Genomic DNA, 21,530 nt, shown 5'->3' with positions numbered 1-21,530 from the left:
GAATAATCACTTTGTTCATAAAATAATCTAGGAAAGCAATTTATCCTCTTCTGCTCCTGACAGAAGTGTTTCAAAAGAAGACCTTAGGCTCCCCAAATACCTTGAGAAAAGAGGACAGCTTCCATTGTTCTTCCTGATTTCCTCCCCCAGCAAGTGATGGATCTTCATCATCTCAGTTTTGTTTTGTACAATTCAGACAGGCGGAATCATTACATACACAACTCAAACAGGCTGCTTCAGGAGCTGTGACTTACATGTCACTATCAGCATAACTTTCAAACAAAGTCTGATTGACCACGTGGTGACCCTAAGAACCAGCATTTGTCTAGTACCCTCAGATGCCATGAAGGCCTCTCGTATGTGTCGTTTCACATGATGCCAGTGACAGTCCAGGCAAGAAGAGCCCTTGAGCCCTTGATCATTTCAAAGATGAGATCAGAGAATAAAGCGACTTGGCCAAGCTCATCGTGCACTGATCAGAGGTCAAGTCCAGGGCCTCGTCGGGACACGAGCTGCTCCTCTGACATGGATGCTCTTTGAAGGACGTTCTTGAGCCCAGGAGCTGACGGCCATGCTGGTTTCTAAGGTCCCTGGCAGTTCTGTGCCTCTATCGATAAAATGCTGGGGCTGGATTAAACCAGGGGCTTTAGAAACTTCTTGTAGCAGAAAAGATCCTTCCCTCTCAAAGGAAATCTAGAGAATGCCAAAGTATAAAATAAGTCATCCCAGCTCCCCTCTGGCTAAAAAAGAAATGACTCCCCCAGAAATGTCCATCAAGTGACGAATGGATAATAAAATGTGGTATATCCATAGAATGGAACATTATTGGGGCATAAGAAGGAATAAAGTACTGATACATATTGTAACATGGGTGAACCAAAAACATGCTAAGTGAAAGAAGACAGCCACCCAAAAACTCCACTTACATGAAATAACCAAAAAAGGTAAATCCAGAGACAGAAAATAGGTTGGCAGAGGCGGGAATGGGGAGTGAGTGCTTAATGGATAACAGGTTACCTTTTGGGGTGACAAAATATTTGGGGGCTAGAAAGGGGTGCTGGTTGTACAACGTTATGGATGTGCTAAATAAATGCCACTGAACTGCATACGTTTGTACAGCTGATTTTACATTGTGTGGATTTTACCTCCGTATGTGTGTGCAGAGATATATGAGGGTTCTAGAATACTATCCCATCAATTGCCCCTCCCCCGCCCCTGCAGTGCCTCCAAAGACTCCTAGTAAGTAAATCAACAGAGTCATCAGATATTACAAAAAGTCATCATGGTTCAAAACAGCTCTCATATGACAGCTATTTTGTTCCTTCTAAGGCCAAAGGTATACTTTCTCCTAACCCAACAAATAAATTTGTCTGGGCGAGTGACATCATGTTAACATGGAAACAAAATTTTCCATTGCAGTCAGCTCCAATGCCAAGTCTAGTTACCGTGGTCCAACAGCTTTGGTTTTAGGATATGTCATTGGTTTTAAACTCGAAAGTCTACTTTAAGTATATCAGAAAAGAGCATGGTAAGCACTGTTTGTTTGTTCAAATTATAGTAGATAATTTTATTGGTGAGTAGTAAACTAAGCATTATTCAGTGCCTAGTATATAGTAAGGTGGCTCAGCGGTAAAGAATACGCCTGCAATGCAGGGGACGAGCAGGAGACTCAGGTTCAATCCCTGGGTGGGAAAGATCCCCTGGAGAAGGGAAAGACTACTCCAGTAGTCTTGCCTGGAGAATTCCATGGACAGAGGAGCCTGGTGGGCTACAGTCCATGGGGTCGCAAAGACTCGGATACGACTGAGCATACATACGCTATGTAGTAAGTCTCGCACGTCGCTTCACTTAAACATCATTATCTCCATTTTATAGAAAAGGATACCGAGACTCAGAATAGCTCTTCACATCGTCAACGTCAAGATTTGAATCTCAGTCTCTGCAGCTCAGGAGAAAGTTCTATCCACTATACCCACTCAGTAGGGTCACAGGTCCCTCTCCCCGTGGAAGGCAAGAGGATTGCTCTCTGCCCCATCAATATACTGACCACAGCCTACATGCCCCCCCGCTCGTGGGGTGTGTGAAGATGCAGGACACACAGACACAGGTATCTGAGACCCTTCCAAGGCCCCCTCTGCACCTTTATAGAGCAGTTTCGAGCAGTTTAAGCCTTTTTGCTTCAGTCTGTGCAGGAAAAGTGAAAACTACCTTCCACAGTCTTGCTGGCAAAGTGTATTCAATGAACTGATGAGGGACACATCAAACTCTCTTTTGCTAAGGAGTTGAAGAGCAAGGCAAGGAAACTATTTGTTTTTTAAATATTTAGGTTGGATCCTATTCAAACACAAGAAACTCTGGCTTCTAAAGTTAACTTCTGGCCTAGAAGTCCTTGTGACGTCACTTCCTGCAGTTGGTGTGACCTGGTCCCAGATTTGAACACACAGTTCAACACTGCAACACTGTGCCTTAGCTATGGGCACAAATGCGGTGCTTTTCCAAGTTTTTCTGAAACATTTGGAATTGAGAATAATTTCAGCCTTTTGGTTTGTATCAAAGTGTTAGTCATTCAGTCGTGTCCAACTCTGTGATCCCATGGACTGTAGCCCGCCGGGCTCCTAAGTCCATGAAATTCTCCAGACAAGAATACTGGAGTGGGTTGCCATTTCGTTCTCCTAGGGATCTTCCCTACCCAGGGATCGAACCCTGGTCTCCCTCATTGCAGGCAGATTCTTTACAGTCTGAGCCACCAGAAAAGCCCTTGGTCTGTATGGCAAAGTTATCAAAATGCTGATAATAATTCCTTACATATAACGCACTTTACAGATTACAAAATGCTTTCATGGACAATCGTTGCTCGTTTTTGTTTTTTTAAAAAAAGGTATAATTAAGGGAAAATATCAGTAAATGCCATTTAGCTATTAACATACACCCTTATATTGTAGGTAGGGAAAGGGTGAGATGAAAGCATTTTTCTATTAAGATTGAAGTCAGGTTCTTGAAACTCTAACTGTTCTTGGTTATCAGTTAGAAAAAAAAGAGAAAAGTCAATGCTTTTTAAATTAAAAATGAGGTGCTGCTACTTATGACTTGATAAGTTGTAAAGTGCCTTTCCCATCCCTCCCAATGGTCCTGGGCCCATTTAAATTGCTTTTAACTTTTAGATCTGCAGCTCATATGTATCACATCGAATGCCAGGTGCTGGTGGGGGAAAAAAAAAAATCCAATCAACTAGAACCAGGAAATGAAAGCTGATCATGTTTTGAGGCCATCTACTGTGAAATACAGCAGTCCCCTTTCCTCTCTTCCCGGTTTTGGTGGCAGAGGTTAAGAAGGCTTAGGCCACACAATGGCCTTTGAACTTGTTCCCACCAAAGGAATCAGAGGGTTAATGTGTCAAGGTCCTCTAAAACTCTATCCTCCTGAGCCATCCTGGCATGATAGCTGCCAAAACCTCCCTGCAGTGCAACCCAATCGCTCAAGGCCTAATCTCTACCAGTGAGATCAATAACCATTAGAAAGTAGATTTTTGAGAAATGAATTACATTGCAATGAATCTGACCAAACTGCAATTAATCCACTGCTTTTCCTCAAGGATGGCTAAAAAAGGCAGCTGCATGTATATATGAGTAGACCCATTATCCAGCTGCCATGAGCTGCTCCTGTGAGGGGTTCCGCAGACCTGACCCACCACCACTTTGAAGCCCCCTGTCAGTGGAGGCCACACCTGGTGGGATCAGCCCCTGTGAACCACAGGTGAGCGTTCTCAGCTAGCCTTGCTGGCCTTGGATCCATGCCTCACACAGCAAAGAATGCTCTGGAAGAGAACTCAGCCAAGAGGCACCATCCAGCCTGACTCAGAATATGACAAAGGCTCCTTCAGAATGACATTTCCTTCAGGGCGGCAGTGCCCAGCCTTGGCTGCGAGATAGACTTACCTGGGGAACCTACACTGTTTCTGTGGTCAGGTCTCCAGTCCAGCCTGATTAAAAGCAGCATCTCTAGAAGTGGGGGTGCTTGCACTGGTATTTATGAGAGCTCTCCAGATGGTTCTGATGTGCGGCCAAGAGGAGAAGTGCTATTGGAAGGTGATTCTGACAATATTTGGGCTTGACCCCAGTTGGTGAGGGGCAGCAGTAAGAGGAGCCTGCGAAGCACCACTTGCTCAGGGAAGTGAGGGTTCCTCACGTTCCTAAACCACAGCTGACAAATGCTTTACTTGTCTGGGGGGTGTTGGGGTCCAAATGATATGTCAGGAGTACCAGGAGTGCTTTGGTTTTTCTGCCTAAAACAGGCACAATGATATTTACTTAACCCTCACTTTGCAAAAGCCAGGAATTTGGTGAAAACAAAACCAACAAAATACCCAAGTGACATTCCATGATTCCGTGGAGGGAGGGGCTGGGCACAAACTCCCATCAATATTCCCGTTAGATGTTACTGGGTGGGTGGGATGAACAGGTATTATAAAGTTGTAAATATTATAGAACTGCCACAGGTTTGACAATTGGCTCTGCAGATTTTGAAACAAAAAATTTACATTGCAAGAGAGTTAACATCATGAAGAAAATTAAAAGAAAGCGATCCTTACTACACACGTCCAAGTTACCTGTGGCCCCATTCTCTAGCACTGTGTACTCTTGGCCTGTGTTTGAGAGTGTCACAGAGAAGCACCACGTGGGCAACGGTGAGGGATGGGGAGATTCTGTCACTGGGGGAGAGTGGGTTTTCAGAAAGACTTTCCAGACTCAGAGAACGATCGGCTAAAAATTCATCTGCTGAACTGCAAGTGTCTCCAGCTCTTGACTCTGAGTCACTATATCTGGAGGGCAATACTCATAGGTGAAAATATGATTTATTAGATTGTTAAAGGTATACATCTCACTCACGATGCTAACATGTTTTGAGAACTTGGCTTACCTGCTTAGGACATGGGAAGCAGAATTGATAGAAATAAATGATATAAAAAATACTTACTGGCTCTCTCTTTTCTTTTTAAGTGGGTCCATGAGACGCAGAGTGTCTCTGATCACGGCCACTTTCACTTCTTCATCGACAAGACTGGGGACATTCTCAAATACCCCTGGAGAGAGCTTGAAGGGTAAGGATTCCATGTTATGGTAGAGACAGTGATTCAGCACCAGCTGACTACAAGCGCAGCCCCAGTAGTTGTACTGTGAGAATTGTTTAAAGGCTCCCTTCAGTCTACCTTTAAAATGTCAGTTTCCTTTTACAAATCAACAAAATACACGAAGGGGGAAAAAGAGAACTGGGTTTTTCTCATTATCAAAATGATATATGCTCATTGCGGAATATTTGAAAATATGGAAGAGGTGAAGAAAAGAACCTTCATAATCCACCCCCACCCAAAACCCAGGATTAATAGTCAGTGTATTTCCTTCCAGTCTTTTTTAATGCACTCTTAAGTAGGGGGGAGGGGGCAGCTGGAGGGAGATAAGCACTGCTCAATGTACTATTTATCTTAGGGACTCAAGCATGTCGACATGGCTAAATCATATTCATAGAATTTCAATTAGTTCATCTCCTGAGGCTAACTAATTAGTTCATGTCAAAACTAATGGAAAGGCTCAGCTGCTTCTCCATTTGCAGATCTTCAGAACTGGAGAAGGGCACGCGGGGTAGTCACCGTAGGTTGGATAGGTCTTATATTAATAGACGGAGTTCTGAGCTCAACAAAACTGAAGTTATTTAGGCAGGAACAGAACTTGGCCGGGCAAATCTGACAATGTCAAATCTTGTTTAGCCAAGGGAGCAGCGAGAAGAGCGGGACCGTTCAGTTTGCCTGGTACTATATTCAATGAGATGCTCAAAATACTTACTTCTTGCTCGTGTTCAATTCTCATGCTGGGATTTGCATTTACTTCGAGTAGTATAGGCTTCAGATTTTTCATGAGAAGAATGTCAAAGCCTAAAATCTGGATAAACATAATTCAGAATTAGTTACAGTGTCTTTTTAGGAATTGGGTACTATATTAGGGGTATTAAGGTGAAAGTAAATTCCACCTCTGCCCCCAACCTGGGCCTTGACCCTGGCTTCTCTCATCCATAGCCCCTCTTCCTCTGGATGGACTTGTCAGGCCAAATGGACAGCAGAAAATTTTATAGGGGCCTTGGTAATGGGATGAGGAGCCATGGTTCATTTCAGCACCATCGGTGTCATCTGAAGGGCTGTAAGATGATGACCTCACTCTTCTTTAACAGGTTTTTTATTATGTTAAGGATCAGTAATTGTCCATCAATTTCTCCCTCTCCTGTTATCCTCTTTTAAGTTGCCTCTTAGCTGGATCTCTAAAAAACCGGAGACTATGTTTCTTAACCTCGGGTATATATCAGCATCACTTAGGGACCCCTTTCAAAACCACTGCTCATCCCTAGCCCACACCTATGAGTCAGAGTCTTTCAGGGTGGAACACAGCCAGTGTATTTTCAGTAACAAATCCCTTGGATAATTCTGATGGGCCCTCCTACCCAAGAAGAAGGGAGTATTTATTAGGTGCCCACTGGGCACCAATTATTCACAATCTCGCTTCATTCTCACGACAGCATACTTGAAGCAGGGATCATGCCCTGCATTTCACAGAAGCAGAAAGTGAGTCTTGGAAAGGCCAGTGGGTTTCCCTGAGACTGCTCCTCTCATAAAGGACAGAGCTGGATTTCAGAACTGCAGAACTGCTATGCAGTTTGTGGGACCCGGTGCAAGACAGAAATGCAGTGTTCAAAAAGTATTAACAAATTTCATGATGCTGAAACAGAGCATTAAACCAAGCATGGAGCCCTTTGGAGTGTGGGGCCCTCTGTGATGGCACAGCCCATATGCCCCTGGAGCCAGCCTGCACCCACGGCCAGGTTTAGCATAGCACCCTTGCCAACCGGCCAACCGCCTGCTCTTGAACCTGGCATTCTGCCTCAGGTGTGGCTTTGTCTTCTGGACTCTTTCAATTCCTCAGGAGTCCCCTGCTTGGGGTATAAGTCACCCTGTGCATTTCATTCCCTAGCCCTGAAACAGCCCTTTAGAGAACATCTCCTCACCCTTGAGATTGCAGTTTCTAATTGAATTCAGACGTGGACTATGAGGATGCCAGATTCTTGGGAGGACTGTCGTTATCTCTGTAGGAGGTGATAAGTAGAAGAAAACTCCTAATATGAGTGATACCATCCCAAAGCTTCAAAAAGTAACATGGAGAATAAAGGAGGGGAGAGAACAAAGATACAGCTGCATCGCCTCCTCTGTGGACTCAAGAAGGAAATATGAGGGGAAATCCATTTACTTGTCTATCTAGAATATGCATTAGTTAAATGATCATTCTTAAAGTGTAGCTTCATCCTTATTAATTAATGAACTCAGAGCCCGAATGACCATTTGGGGGTGGGGGGCAGGGCATGTAATTCAAGATGAGTTTATTCTTCAAGAAAGGACAATAAGGATGAAAAGTTGGGAAAAGTCATCCTCACTCTATTTTTCTTTTCCTGGTCATAAGCAGAAAGGAATGGAAATTCAGTAGAAAATGTTACATGTATTATAGATCTGCTTAATAATATATGACAAGTGGATATGAGTGATGAGGCCTGGAAGAGACTCTGGTGACATCATCAGTCTAACTTCAGACCTGGGCTGAGATCTGATGTTGATGAGCCTACAGAGAACAATGGGAGGCAGTGTCAACGTTTATCATCCTGAGTCACGGACGCTTACTTTTTGCTACATCTTAGAAGCTTGGACTTGTCCTTTCTCAGCCTGGTGGATTCGTCTCAGCTCAGTGCACAGGCATTTCATGAATCCACAGCTATGGGAAAGCTGGGGAACAGGAGTGGCAAAACTTCACCAACCATAGGGACCTGCACCCAGCAGTAGCATAGAACTTTCCCGGGCCTAAACTTTGGCACGTGTAGTTGACTGTGTTGAGTCTTGTGTAGGAGTGCTTTGGAGCCAGACTTGGGCTTCAATCCACTTCAGTCTCTCATATTTGCTACACAACTCTAGGCCTCTGTGAGCCTCACATAACTCATCTGAAAAAAATGGACACAACAACAGCTACCTTGCAGGGTAGTTGACAATCGAAGCAAAAAAAAGCCCCTAGAGTTATGCTCATCTTAAAGAAAATGCTCAGTATACGCTGGCTCCCTTTCCAGTTTCCTACTGATCCCACCAATAAGAAGTGGCATTATTAGCTTTGGAGTCCAGAAGAACTCATTTCAAACCTTAGTTCTGCCTTCAAATGTGTAACTACCGGCAAGTGACTTAGCAGCTCCAAGCCCCAGTTTCCTCATCTGTAAAATGGGCATAAGAATAGTGCCTACCTTAGTCCATTCATTCATTAAATACTGAATGCCTCCTGTGCCCTAGAAGTTCTTCCAAGCTTCCGGAAACACAGGAGTGGCCTAGACAAAGTCCTTACCCTCATGGAGCAAGTAAAGATAATGGGATGTAAAATGTTTTGCATGGTATTTGACACACAGTATTTAATGAAAGTCATCTTTATAGTTCTTCACGAGTTCAAGGAAAGATGAATTTTCCCCAAAAGTTTAATGAAAAATGCAGCAGCAGTGGATCTCAAGAAACAGAATCACAAAACTTGGAGGAGCTGAGTTGGTCTTTTCATAAGATCCCAGAATGTCAGATCTGGCAGAAAATCAGGAATTTATTTGGTTCAGTGCTTTTCACTATGAGATTATTTTGAGGGGAAAGCACTGGGGAGACCAGATCAGATCAACTTTTATCTTTTCTACATCCTGGGGTTCCCATGGGAAAAGTGTATATTTATATCTATACACCTATCTATACTAGATTAGTAGTATATATACACATATATACCATATACATATGTACCCTATATGTGTTATACCGTATTCCCCTGTGGCTTAGTGGTAAAGAATCTGCCTGAAATACAGGAGACCTGAGTTCAGTCCCTGGGTTGGGAAGATCTCCCGGAGAAGGAAATGGCAACCCACTTCAGTATTCTTGCCTGGCGAATTCTATGGACAGAGGAGCCTGGTGAGCTACAGTCCATGGGATTGCAAAGAGTCAGACTGAACAACAGCACTACTAATCTAATGTAACATCCACTTTGCACATTAGAAACAGGAAAACCTCTCTCCAGTTTGGTGGCAGAGCAGGAAATGTCAAATGGAGAGAGAGAAAACTTTTCAGTTATGTGATACTCTCCACCCTCCAAGTCATTCAATCAGCAATGATGTGTTGCTACTTACAGGGTGCCCTCGGGACTCAAAGATACCTTGTCCTTCATCCCTCACCTCCAGAAGCTTCCAAAGCAAGCTGGAGAAAAAAAGGGCCCTGAGCCATTCATTGTAAACTCAGGTAAAGCCTCCAACCTACTTTCCAATGAGAAGGAATTATCTCCTGAGCCCCAGAACTACATATCCAACTGCATCCAGAGTAGTCCCAACTTGGAGATCCCACACCCCTCACATTCAACATAACCAAACTCACTATCTGTGATCGGCAGACTCTAAGACAGTCCCAATGATACCACCTCCTGTATTCATACCCTCTTGTAAGCCCCCTTCCCTGAGAGTGGGCTGCACCTAGTAATGTTTTTCTAACAAACAAAACAGGGCAGAAATGATGGGATATCATTTCAAATATTAGGTTATATAAAAAGACTGCGGCTTGCATCTTGAGATGCATTCTCTTACTCTCTTGTTCCTTCAACACTAAGGGAAGCCAGCTTCTGTGTTGTGAGCTGCTGGATGGAGAGGCTGAGATGGCCTCTGGAACTGATGTCCCAGCCGACAGTAAGGCGGACGTGAAGCCTGCCAATAGCCATGTGAGTAAGCTGGGGACGGGATCTTCCCCCCGTAGCTTCAAGAGGACTGCAGTCCTAGACAATACGTTAACTGTAGCCTGTGAGGGACTTTGAGCCAGCAGCAGTCAGCCAAAAATCTCTCCTCCCTTCACATCTAGCTGCTCACAGGCTCTGTACATTCTACCTTCAAAACAGCTTTCTAGACCTGGCCCAATCTCCCTGGTCCTAGTCTAGATCAAACCCGCACCATCTTTCACCTGGGGAACTTTAATACCTTCCCCCATTCATTTCCCTGCTCTCAAACTCACCCCTCTAATCACCTGGCACAAAGGGCTACCAGAGTAATTTTTCTAAAATGCAAATAAGATGGTAGGAACCCTCCACCTAAAATCCTGGCTTCCAGGAGGAAGCCCAAGTTCCCGGGCATGTCCTGCAACTCCCTCTATGACCAGCATCAACTCCCTCCATGACCAGCGTCAACTCCCTCCATGACCAGCGTCAACTCCCTCCATGACCAGCGTCTACTCCCTCCATGACCAGCATCTACTCCCTCCATGACCAGCGTCTGAGTCAAACTCCAGCCTTATTCTCTCCGACTCGACGCTGCATGTCTTGGGCTCTGATCGTGCTGAACTGTTAGTGATCCTGGGCTTCCCGAGTGGTGAAGAATCCGCCCCCAACGCAGGAGACTCGAGCTCAGTCCCTGGGTCGGGAAGATGCCCTGGAGAAGGAAACGGCAACCCACTCCAGTATTCTGGCCTGGGAAATCCCTTGACAAAGGAGCTTGGCAGGTACAGTCCACAGGATTGCAAAAGAGCTGGATGTGACTTGGCAACTAAACAGCAGATTAGTAGTTCTAGAATGCTGTTCTGCTCTCTGCCCGTATACTCTTCTACTTGGAAGACAACTTTATTTATCAGATATTTATTGAGCAGCTATCAAACGCTACCTAGTATTCCAGGCACTGGGGATAAAGCAGTGAAGGAGACAAGGTTTGTTTTAACTCCTGCCTCTTGGAGTTTACATTCTAGAAGAGAGACCACAAGCAAGTAAATATCTATGACCAGCTAAGAACACAGAGTGTGCATAGTGGGTGGAGGGAAGGGCTTGATGGTCAGGAAAGGCCTGGGATTTGTGAGATTTGTTATCCTGTTGTCTTCTGGTTTGCACCGTTTCTGATGAGAGGTTTTCAATTATCCTTCATTCCTCTGAACATAATGTGTCTTTTCTCTCTAGCTGCTTTTAAGATTTTCTTATTGTCACTGATTTGACTTTGATAAGCCTTGGTGTGTGTGTGTGTGTGTGTACATATTATTGTATGTGTGGCCATTTCTTCAAATATTTTTCTGTATCTTCCTTGTCTCCTCTGCTCAGGAAACTCCAATTACACAGATGTTAGACCATCTGATATTGTACCGTAGGTAACTGAGGGTCTGTTCATTCATTTTTCCTGTCACTTTCCTCTCTGTGTTTCATTTTGAATATATTCCATTGCTATGTCTTCAAGTTTGCTGATCATTTCTTCTGCAGTATCTAATTTGCTGTTAATTCTAACCCAGTGAAATTTTCAATACAGATGTTGCAGTTTCTTCCATTTGGTTCCTAGAAGTTCCATTTGGTTCTTTTTCATAGCTTCATTTCTCCCTACAGTAAACTATTTTCCTTTAAACTTTTGTACATAGTTGTAGTAGCTGTTTCAACATCCTTTTTCTATCAGTTTCATTATTTCTAATATTTATGGGACTGTTTGTATTGATTTTCCCCCTTGGGGAATATCTAGTGGCTTTTAATTGGATACTGGACACTTAATGCTCAGTATCTGGATTTTGTCTTCTTTTTAAAAAGTGTGAAGTTTTTAGGCCAGACCACCTTACCTGCCTCCTGAGAAACCTGTATGCAGGTCAAGAAGCAACAGCTAGAACCAGACATGGACCAACAGACTAGTTCCAAATTGGGAAAGGAATATGTCAAGGCTGCATATTGTCACCCTGCTTATTTAACTTATATGCAGAGTACATCATATGAAATGCCAGGCTGGATGAAGCACAAGCTGGAATCAAGATTGCCGGGAGAAATATCAATAACCTCAGATATGGAGATGACACCACCCTTATGGCAGAAAGCGAAGAAGAACTAAAGAGCCTTTTGATAAAAATGAAAGAGGAGAGTGAAAAAGTTGGCTTAAAACTCAACATTCAGAAAACTCAGATCCTGGCATCTAGTCCCATCACTTCATGGCAAAGAGATGGAGAAACAATTGAAACAGTCACAGACTTTATTTTCTTGGGCTCCAAAATCACTGCAGATGGTGACTGCAGCCATGAAATTAAAAGATGCTTGCTCCTTGGAAGAAAAGCTATGACCAACCTAGATAGCATATTAAAAAGCAGAGACATTACTTTGCCAACAAAGGTCCATCTAGTCAAAGTCATGGTTTTTCCAGTAGTCATGTATGGATGTGAGAATTGGACCATAAAGAAAGCTGAGTGCCAAAGAACTGATGCTTTTGAACTGCATTGTTGGAGAAGACTCTTGAGAATTCCTTGGACTGCAAGGAATCAAACCAGTCAATCCCAAAGGAAATCAGTCTTGAATATTCATTGGAAGGACTGATGCTGTAGCTGAAACTCTAATACTTTGGCCACCTGATGCAAAGAATTGACTCATTTGAAAAGACCCTGATGCTGGGAAAGATCAAAGGCAGGAGGAGATGGGGACAACAGAGGATGAGATGGTTGGATGGCATCACCAACTCAATGGACATGAGTCTGACCAAGCTCTGGGAGTTGGTGATGGACAGGGAAGCCTGGCGTGCTGCAGTCCAGGGGGGGTCACAAAGAGTCGGACACAACTGAACGACTGAACCGAACTGAAATTTTTAGGCAGTCAGTTATTTGCTGATTACATTGATACCTTCCAGGCCTATTATTTAAGCTTTACTAACCCACTCCAGTGTTCTTGCCTGGAGAATCTCAGGGACGGTGGAGCCTGGTGGGCTGCTGTCTATGGGGTCACACAGAGTCGGACACGACTGAAGTGACTTAGCAGCAACAGCAGCAGGTTGAGTCTAGAGTAACTTTCGTCCCAGGGAAGATTCAATCCATTAGGACAGAACTTCTCTGCAGTCTCCCTTGAATGTGTCCAGTAACCACCAAGCACTCTCCACACTGACTCTTTGGAGCTTGGACTTCTCCTTGCTCTGTGTGAGCTCCGGTTCATCTTCTCAGTTCCCTGGTCATTCTTTGCTCAACTCTGTGGATTAACCCTCCACATATGAATAGCCCAGCACTCAGCAAAGGTGTACAGGGATTCCCATGCAGGTTCCTGCAGCTCTTTTCCTGCTTGGGTCCCTCCTTTAAAGAACTCTGCCCACAGAATTCCCGCCACCTTGGCATTACTAAATGCTTATCTCCATCTCCTCGACTCACTGAGGTCACAGGGCTCTGTTTAGGTGCCCCCCCACCCCCGCCCATGTCTTGGAGAGTGCCCCCAGACAGAAAGCTGAGGCAACCGTAGACGCTTCTCGGCTTTTGTTCCCCACTTTCCTTGGGGATTACGATGCCGAGCTATCTGTGGTACAAAATCTGAAAACACTTCTTTCGTGTACTTTGTCTGGTATTCTAGTTTGTTCTCAAAAGAAGGTTAAGCCCAGTCTTTGTTACTCCATCACGACCAGAAGCCAAAGACTCAGGAGGTGATGTATGAACAGGGACTGAGTGAAGTGAGCAAATACGTCATTTGAGGAGCTGAAGAAGAGCGTCCCAAGCAGAAAGAACGGCAAGAACATAGGCCACTTCTGACGAGCAGCAAGGAGCGAGAGGGAGGGAGACAGGAGATGATGAGGCCAGACAGAATGGCAAGGGAGAGATCATGCGGCATCTTGCGAGCCATGGTAAGGAGCCAGGATTTTAAGTGCAATGAGAGAGCCACTGGAGGCTTTACACAGGGAAGTAATTTAATCTGACATGTTTTAAAAGAATCACTGTAGCTACAGTGAGAAAAATAGGCTCCAAGCAGCAAGGGTGGGAAAACGAACATCAATTAGGGGGCGACTGCCGTGATACCAGCACAGGGTGACGGCTGTCTGCACTGGGACGGAAGCAGAGGCGTTGGTTAGAAGTCACACCGGGATTTCCCGGGTGATGCAGTGGCTAAGACTCCACACTTGCAATGCAGGGAGTGCAGACGAGCGGCCTTGTCTGTGTTCTCCCGTAATCCTGCACATGTCCCCCCACGGTGCTCACGACTCCCACGTGGCACTGTTCCCCGCCACACCGCACACCTCTTAGGGGCAGGACTGCAACCTCGCCCACACCACACGCCCACAGCTAGCTCAGGGCTTGTGTCAGTGGGCGGCCAGCATATGTGTCTTACAGAAGGGAAAAAAAAAGCTTACATGTCAAAAGTGGTCGAGGAAGGCTTTATGGAGAAGGTGGGATTCAAGCTGTACCTTGCCAGCACTAGATTTTACAAGAGAGGGAGAAGAGAGCGTGGCAGAAGAGGGGAGAGCGTGGCTGAAGGGGCCAAGCCAGGAAGGAACAAAAGGGCAGAATGGGGGAAACACAGAGGATGTCCAAGAGACAGGAGTCAGCTGTGTTTGGCAGACTCGCGTGGATCTGGGAGGAACGGGGAAGCGAGGCTGGGGCCAGGCTGGGAGGCAGCAGGGGCCAGGACCTGTTTCTCAAACTGTGCTCCTTGGAACACCAGTGTTCCATTAAGATGGAAACGTGACTTGCTTCCTGGTTTCCCCCTAAGTTCAAGGCACTTCTTCGTAGACCAGTTTAAGAACAACTGTCGTGACCGATAGCAAATGATATGACCTTATTTATTAAGTGATTGCCACTGCTGGGTAATTTTCAACACAGTTTTCTCTCACTCAGTCTCACAACAACTCTGTGAGGCAGGGACCAATATTCTATTTGCAGATAAGGAAACTGAGGCAGAGAAAAGTTAACTTGCCAAGCTGTCCAGCTGGAGCTGCTGGAAGCAGGAGCTGGGGTTAGCTCAAATCCAGGGCGTCTGAGAACTAAACTCAAGCCCACGTGTGAGTGCTGGGCTATTCCTTCCCCTCCTTCCTGAGGGGTGTCTGGGGCTGATGGTGGGGGAGATCAGAAGAGCAAAGAAGGGAGAGAAGAAGCACCTTAGCACTCACAGAAGGTGCCTCCTCCAGACACCAAAGAGAAAGGATCACAGCCAAGGAGAGAAGTGGACCCAGAGCGAGAGGAAGACAGAAACTCAGCTGTGGAACTGGGATAGAAAAGTTCACGAAAGCTGAGCTGGAAAGCTCTCCCCTGTGTGTGCATTTCTGCCACATGAATCGTCTAGACCCAGACGGGCCTGACCCTGTAAGCCAGGGTCACAGAGCTGCCCTCCAGAAGACTGACAGGGGGAAATGTTGCTGGGGGCTGTCTGGGCAATGACAGGGGGACAGGCCAGAATGACAGGGCAGCCACGTTCCTAGGCAACAGATTACAGGAAAGCTGCCCACAGCCCAGCCACGCCAGCCCCTGCTCCGGGCCTCACAATTTCCCAAGTAGTTATTGTGGCTGTGATTGGAAAGGGGTCACAGTCACATGTTTAGGATAAATGTAATTTTGTTGGCTTAGAGTGTATGTTCTGGAATGCTGCAGTCTGGGCCCGGCCTGGCTACAAGCAAAACGGGCATCCATGACAAAGAAAAAATGTATTATATATGCACAAAACGTTATAGTTTGCAAAGCCCTTTATCATCTTGATTTCATGTGAGTTAGACGACAGCCCTGTGATGTAGGTGAGGAAACGGAGGCACAGAAAAGTCAAGCAGCTTATATAACGTCACACAGCAAGTCAATGTCAGAACCATGTGTTGTCCCCAAAGCTTTGGGTTCCAAGTTAGTTCAGGTGTTTGAGACCTAAACTAACAAGTGTTTCGACAAGTGATAAGGATAAAGAAAGCAAGAGAGGACTCCAAGGAGAAAAGGATACTATTTTCTCAATCACTGTGAGTCTGAAGTGTAGGTTAAAACAGATTTCAAGTATCTAATGCTTTGTGGGTTTCCCTGGTGGCTCAGTGGGTAACGAACTCTCATGCAGTTCAGGAGATGTGGGTTCAATCCCTGGATCGGGAAGATCCCCTGGAGAAGGAAATGGCAATTCACCCCAGTATTCTTGCCTGGAGAATTCCATGGACAGAGGAGCCTGGTGGGCTACAGTCCCTGGGGTTGTAAGAGTTGGACACGACTGAGCAGCTAAACCACCACAATGCTTTATACCACATCAAAGGATGTCCCCTCATTCCTTCACACTGCTCCAAGATGGCAGGTAAGGAGGAGAGTGTAGGTGACTCACAGAGAAAGAAACAGAGGCTCGGGGTGGCGAGGAAACATACCCACGGGGCCCCCAGCTGGGAAGAGGATGAACTCCTCCCGGAGGGTTGCTTCCGGCCCTGTGCTCCTCTCCCGACCCCAGGCCTGGCAGCACTCAGCGTGGTCGAGCAGTGGAAAACGCTTACGGGCCTGTGGTTCCATGTGCCAGCTGTGCTCTGTCCAAACCAGCGGCTCCCTCTCTGTCTGCCCTCCAGCTGGGGCCCTGGTTCCACCCCGTGGCTGCCCCATGCCGCTGGTCCACAGCAAGACAGGCAGAAAAACCACGGCCCTGGCCCTCCACCCTGCACCCTCGCTGTGCCAGGGCTCTGCGGCTTGGCCACGCACGAGGGCCCACATGACGCTCCTGGAATAGCTGTCACTGTCGAACAGATGTGACCACGCAGTCCCCTGGGATGACCCCTGCATGCCTCCACGTTGCAACCCTCTCCTTCTCCCTAACCTTCCAGTGGTTCAAGCCAGGATTTGTTTCCTCTGGTCCTGCCTCTAAGTTTTGCCCACTTCCCCTTTCTAATGCCATAAACCTGAAGGCTGAGCTGGACATCCTGCCTGGGGTCCAAAGGCTGAGGTCCAAGTGCCTAAGGACAGATTTTGGATGACAATTACCTCCACCACCACCACCCACAGCCCGCCCCCAAAACTGACCACTGCCTGAATGCCCCGCCAAAGGCTTCCACCAGCCTTCCCGGAAAGCCTGCTGACTGGTTCCCACTACCAGGGTAGCCTCTCTCTCGATCTGGGGCTGTATCCTGGGGCCAGCCTCCTCTCCTGGTGCCGAACGAGCATCCTCTCCGTCAGAGATGCCGCCCCGCTGCCTCCCCCTCCCCCTTCCTGTTCCACGCTACCTGCGTCTCTCCTGCCACAGCCTTTAAAGGACTAGAAACTCAAACGTTCAGTGATAGAAGAACCAATGAACAAAGTGTGCGTATTTACAATGGGATGCACAGCCGTGCAAATGAAACGAAACCAACGACCGACCTCCATGCAGAGCCGAAAAGAAAGTGGCAGAAGACTACGTACATGATTGCAGTGTTTTCATGATGCTCAGAAACAAGCAAAAGGATATATTCCTTAGGGATATATTCGCATATAATAAAAGCATTTTTTTAAAGCAAGGAAATGATAATGAGAACATTCAGGATGATGGTTGCCTCGGGGTGAGGAACGGGATCAGGGAGCGGCACCATAAGTGGGGACCTTGGGTTGGGAGGTAGGTTGGAGACGATGGTTTCGTGCTTCTGCTTCATAGCTTACACACACGTTCCACGTATTCTTTCTTATATACTAACTGCTTCAAGATTAGATCGAGGGGGTCCCAGAGGTGGTATTTCGTATCACCTGCTCCCTACCCCGATTTACCTGCAGGAAACTGTCTGTCCACCAAGCACCTGGACCCCGGGTCCCCCCTACCACCGTCACGGCAGAATAACCTGGAAGGATGCGCCACCCCCGTGTCCATCTCCTCCCCGCCCACCGGCTGACCCAGTGCCCCACACGTCACCCTGTCCCTTACTGAATGGCGGTGCCCAAGGAGTCTTCTCGGGTCTCTGCTCACCCTGCAGCGTCTCACGGCCCCGTGACCATCTGATCACTGCTGCTCCCCATCTCTCTCCCGCCCAGCCCTCTCGCTCCTGTACTCCAGGATCAGATGCCCAATGTCCACCTAACCTCCCCACTTGGATGTCACACAGGCCCTTCAAAGCCATGTTCCAGTCCAACTCCTGACCCCTGCCCACAAGCCTGGCCCCCTTCCGGCGGCTTCTCTCCATCCATCCAAGCACCTAAGCCAGCCGGAAGTTGGTCTGGGTTCTCCGCCTCTTCCCCACCACAGTCTCTTCACTGTCCCCCAGCCCCAGCCAATCACCAAGTCTGGTTGTTTGACCCTTTCCATAGTTCTCACATGGGCTTCCCGCATAGCTCAGTCAGTAAAGAATCTGCCTGCAATGCAGGAGACCCGGGTTCGATTCCTAGGTTGGGAAGATCCCCTGGAGAAGGGAAGGGCAACCCACTCCAGCATTCTTGCCTGGAGAATCCCATGGACAGGGAGCCTGGCGGGCTACAGTCTATGGGGTCACAAGAGTCGGACACGACTGAGCAACTAAACCACCAGCACCACCATGGTTCTCACACCTGTTCTCTCCAACGCCACCAAGCCCTTCACACCCAAGCCAGCATCCTTCTCTTGCTCGTAGGAAAGCACTCAGCTCACTAGCTCCCCCCACAACCCTGCTCCTAGTCTCCCCTCAGTCTGATCTTCACCCTGTGGCCAGTTTGGTCTTTGTCACATGCAAACCTGAGTGCATCGGTGCCCGTTGGGCACCCTCCCGTGGACCCCACTGCCCTCAGCTTTCCAGGACTTACCCCACCGACCTCTCCCACCTCAACTTCCTCATCTCCCTCCATGTCTCTGCTCCAAACCCCACCTTCCATCCAGACTCACCTCTGGGGCTGCGAGCATGTCCCCCCCAGGATGCTTTGTCTCCCCAGCCCTCTCCAGTCTCACCTGCTCCATCTAACTCTTACTCCAGGTCCTAGTTTAACTGCTGCTACTTCTGCGAAGTCTTCCCAGGCCACCCTCGTTCCCACTCAGAAAGTGTTAGATGGCCCCACAATCTCACAGCACCTGGTATGTTTCCTCTCTTCCAGCACTCGTGACACTTTATACTAATGGCTTTTCCCCTTTTTTTTCTGGCCATTCTACACAGCATGTTAGATCCTAGTTCCCCCACCGGGTAGCGAACCCAGGCCCCGTGCACTGGAAGCGTGAGTCCTAACCACTGGTCCACCAGCGAAGTCCCTACACGAATTGCTCTTTAACTTATTCGTCTCCCACAAGAGCACAGAGTCTCTGCATCAGCCAGCAGGGACCTGACTTGCTGTCTCACTAGTACCTCGAACAGTGCCTGGCCCCTGCTAAGCAGCTGGTGAAAACTGCAGGAAGAAAGGATGAATAGGAGGCACTGGGGCTTTCCATACTGCTCACTTGACTCTTACAAGCATCCTTTAAGGGAGGTTTGCTCTTAGTCTCATTTTACAGGTGAGAAAATGGAAGGAACTTGCCCCAAGTCACACAGCCAGCAAATAGAAAGCAGAAAGTTGGACCCTGCTTTCACACCAAAGCCCATGCGGGCAACCATCCCTCCACCCCTCTGAGACCACCCCGCCCCCATCCCTCACCCCACAGGAGACCAGGGAGCCCTCCAAGGGCCCGGTCAAGGCCAAGAACTCCGGCTGGGAACTAGCGCTGCTTACCTGGAAGCAGGTGGGGCCCGGCCTCCCCGCGGGGATATCTGACTGGTAGAACACCTTGAGTTCTGGAGTCAGGGCAATGACGGTCTTGATCACCAAGGAGATGATATCGGACCAGACCTTCTTGATGTCAACGCCCTTGGAGGACAACCTATAGAGAATGCTAGAAAAAGTCCTTTTGCTGCCTGTGCTAGTACTGTCCGAATGGATGAAGTTCCCGCTGTGGATGTTCAGGGAGTAGTTGGTCAAATGCATGAAGATGTGGTGCAGGTTTTTGGGGCTGGGCTCCTGGTACGGCTCTGTGCAAAACCGAGAGAGCCCGTCTTTGGCTATGTAGATCTCTAAAGGCTCTAGAGACTTTAGTAGGACGTACAGACGGATATCGAACTTGAGTTTGTCGATGAGGAGGGGCTTGCAGATGTACTCCTGGACCACCGCCGGCCTGCTCTGGAGCGTCCCTGACAGGCGGATGTCACTGGGGTCTTTGATGAGGTAGATTCCGTCACCCTGGCAACCACTGTCAGGTTTCACAATAAAAGTGGGCTTCCAGGAGGGGTCCCCATCTTTCACCATTCGAACCTGGGGGCAGAAAAAGGATGGTTAGCACCATATTGTTGTCCTCTCTGGTCCCCGAGACACAGCAGGACCTTCGCAAATGGTGAATGAATGACAGAATGACCCCACCTATGTAAGGACTCACTCAGCACCTGCCAGAGAGGTAACACTGTGCCAGGTACTGAGACAGGGACCCCCAGATTGCCCCCGATCTTGTCCTCCACAGTGCAGCCAATTTGCAATCATGAGACCGGGGTTCCAACCCCAGGTATTAGCTGGTTATTAGCTATCACCTTGAGCAAGTCCTGATAGCTCAGTTGGTAAAGAACCTACCTGCAATGCAGGGGACCTGGGTTCAATCCCTGGGTTGGGAGGATCTGCTGGAGAAGGGAGAGGCTACCCATTCCAGTATTCTCGGGCTTCCCTAGTGGCTCAGCTAGTAAAGAACCCACCTGCAATGTGGGGGACCTGGGTTCGATCTCTGGGTTGGGAAGATCCCCTGGAGAAGGGAAAGGCTACCCACTCCAGTATTCTGGCCTGGAAAATTCCATGGACTGTATAGTCCATGGGGTCGAAAGAGTCGAACACGACTGAGTGACCTTCACTTCACTTCACTATGTGTGGGGACTATGTAAGGCACTTTACGGAAGTTATTTCATCCAGCCCTCACAGAACATATGGTTGTTCCCTTTTCATAATATAGGAAACAGGGAGCGCAGGCCTGGAAGTCAGACGGTCTGGGCTCATATCCCCACCCTGGTGCTTCCTGTGTGACCCCGTGCAAGCTATGTAAATTATCTGCATCTTCTCCATCTGTAAAATAGGAGCAAGATTGTTCTGAGGATTAAATGAGATAACACATGCAAAGGGTAAAGCCCACTGAAGCTGACACACAAAAGGCAGCCATAAAGCCTGGGTGTTGCTGGTTGGTTGTTTTTTCTTGTGTGTGTGAAACTTTATAAGAAACTCCAAAGTCTTTATTTAAAGCGATTATAGCGTTGCTGTTTTTTTAAAAGATGAAGTAACTTTCTGGAAGACTGAGGGGCAGAACCGGGATTGGAACCTGGATCAAGGGCTCTGAGATGTGCACACCATCCTCTGTACTTCCGCGCCTCAGTCTCCTCGTTTTAAAAACGGGCATGTAAAAACCTTCCCCCACGGATCACCGTAAAGGGGAAATAAACTGAAATGTGCACAGGGCGGAACGCGCCACCACAGAGAGCTCGCGCACGGGAACTGTGAGTTTCAGCTTCTGTGTCTCTCATTAGGTTCATCTGATGGTCTCCCTCAATCCTTTCACCTGTTGAGATCTTTTGAAACTAGATTCTGTCATCCTAAGATCCGATCTCCTCCCAGCTCCAGGTCAGCAGGACACCCACATAATTACCCGGGGCGCTTGACCGGCGCAGACACTCAGCCTGGCTCTGCACCACTCACACACATCCAGTTTCCCCCAGACACTTGTCTGATCCTTGAGAGGTTTTCACCAGGGGAGGGAAGCTGGAGGAAATTTAAAGGTGGATCTGGTTTTTCGTTGTTGTTTTTAAATTTTTAATTTTTTTTAAAAAAAGGGTTTTTTTTT

The 21,530-nt window shown here is 47.4% G+C and overlaps 1 protein-coding gene across 1 annotated transcript in view; it reads right to left on the bottom strand.

The window, feature by feature from the left end:
• TTLL11 (tubulin tyrosine ligase like 11) overlaps positions 1-21,530 on the bottom strand; it is a 261,643-nt gene that overhangs the window by 141,863 nt on the left and 98,250 nt on the right. The window contains exons 4-6 of the mRNA XM_068966426.1: positions 19,397-19,972; positions 5,838-5,933; positions 4,975-5,090 (exon numbers count right to left, since the gene is read on the bottom strand). Of these exons, the coding sequence (XP_068822527.1) occupies positions 4,975-5,090; positions 5,838-5,933; positions 19,397-19,972 (788 nt within the window). The remainder of the gene's footprint in view (positions 1-4,974; positions 5,091-5,837; positions 5,934-19,396; positions 19,973-21,530) is intronic.

This window comes from Capricornis sumatraensis, chromosome 1 (genome assembly GCF_032405125.1).
Source record: "Capricornis sumatraensis isolate serow.1 chromosome 1, serow.2, whole genome shotgun sequence".
Classification (NCBI taxonomy): domain Eukaryota; kingdom Metazoa; phylum Chordata; class Mammalia; order Artiodactyla; family Bovidae; genus Capricornis; species Capricornis sumatraensis.
Note: the sequence above shows the minus strand (reverse complement) of the source record. Positions and strands in the feature narration are given on the sequence as shown.